We start from the raw sequence: 1,498 nt of genomic DNA on the forward strand, positions 1-1,498 counted from the left end.
ATGAACCAACTTTTGCAGCACATGGTAGCAAATGGGTTCGAAGTAACTGTAATTGCGGCAACGTTCGGTTCAGTGTAAGTTCCCTCGGGCATTATTGAGATCGCTTTGGATTCAATGGTAAAAATCTGAACTGAACAAATAAGCCTTGCTAAGAATGAATTAGGTATCTTTCCTAGGCAGTAAGTAAGTGTTGTGACTTTCGCACTCCATTAACTAGTGCATTTTCGAAAGTAATGCCAAGTAAACTGTTCTGGATTAAGACACAAAGGAAATTATTAAGGCAATAAGTTTGTTTATCCTGTAAATTATCTTAGATGTTTGTGCACTGTTTAGCGGTCAATACTCCGATACCGATTTGTGCCCAAGCGATCAATTGTTTCGCCTCCACTGACGACTTGAAAGTGATATTGCATCTAAATACCTCCGTTTGATCTAATTGGACGAGAGGTGGCAGCAAGGCTGAAAGAAATCGACTCTTGGGTGGGTCAGCCTTAGTTAATTCAGCTTTCTTAGGCACTTCGACGACGAATATAACAAGTTCGATGGAAAATTAAATTTTAAAATGTTACTCGGCAGGGGCGCCTAACAGCAGGCAACATCTAGTTACATGGCCCTCATGCTATCAGGTTTCGCTGATTACACATTACATCTGTTACTTTTGCATATTGCATACCTTTAGGCCCCACTGCTTTGCATTTAGAGAAATTCGGCGAGGAAAATTGTGCGTAACGATTGTCAGAATTCCACTGCAGATTGTCATTCATATTCTCCAATTTTTATTTACTTAATTAATTTTATCTTTCCGACAAGTGGTAACTCTATTAAAAAAAATCTAAATAGAATGCCCCCACACCTTACTTCTCCTGAAAAACATAGAAGATTTTTGTTTTATACTTAATAACTTGCATTAAATGGTTGTTGATGTAGCAACCCTATTCACAAATATTTTTTCAATTGATCTCCTTCCAACTAATAAAAAAAAATCAAATAAATTTTAAGAGTACCAAAACTTTCACTGCTAACATGATATCTGTCAAAATTATTCGACTCTAACGATTTCCGGTTATCGAATCTTAGTAAGTCATCCAAATGCTCTCAACTATGTTTAAACATAAAAAATATTTTCCACTTCAATCATAAGAGCAAACTCGCAGCGATAGCACTTGAAGCTGGCGGTAGCATTACTTCAAGGCAACATCTATATGTTTATGCTTATGTACATATATGTATGTATGAAGGCCTACTGCCTTTTGTTGGTGACTGACACTTTCCCCTGAACCAGATTTTTTTGTGAATAAAATATTCTTCTGCAAATGTTTTTGTCTTACCCCCATTCTTGTACTTGGCATAATAAATGAATAGCGCTCCAAATTAGCACTCATTGCGCCATGTTGATAAATGTCTTTCACAACCCCATCAAGTTGCTGCTGCGATTCGCGCCACACTTTTGCAGCACATAACTTTTGGCGGCGGCATTTTCATGCCTAAAGCCATTTAC

The 1,498-nt window shown here is 37.4% G+C and overlaps 1 protein-coding gene across 1 annotated transcript in view; it reads left to right on the plus strand.

The window, feature by feature from the left end:
* The window catches only part of LOC118749528 (neuronal acetylcholine receptor subunit alpha-7-like), a gene marked incomplete at its 3' end in the record, with an annotated part of 101,499 nt that continues 100,001 nt past the window's right edge, over nucleotides 1-1,498 (plus strand). The window contains 1 exon segment of the mRNA XM_036484335.1: nucleotides 1-48. Within this exon segment, the coding sequence (XP_036340228.1) occupies nucleotides 1-48 (48 nt within the window).

Source organism: Rhagoletis pomonella, unplaced genomic scaffold (assembly GCF_013731165.1).
Source record: "Rhagoletis pomonella isolate Grant_MI unplaced genomic scaffold, Rhpom_1.0 Rhpom_scaffold_00018, whole genome shotgun sequence".
In the NCBI taxonomy this organism is placed as follows: Eukaryota; Metazoa; Arthropoda; class Insecta; order Diptera; family Tephritidae; genus Rhagoletis; species Rhagoletis pomonella.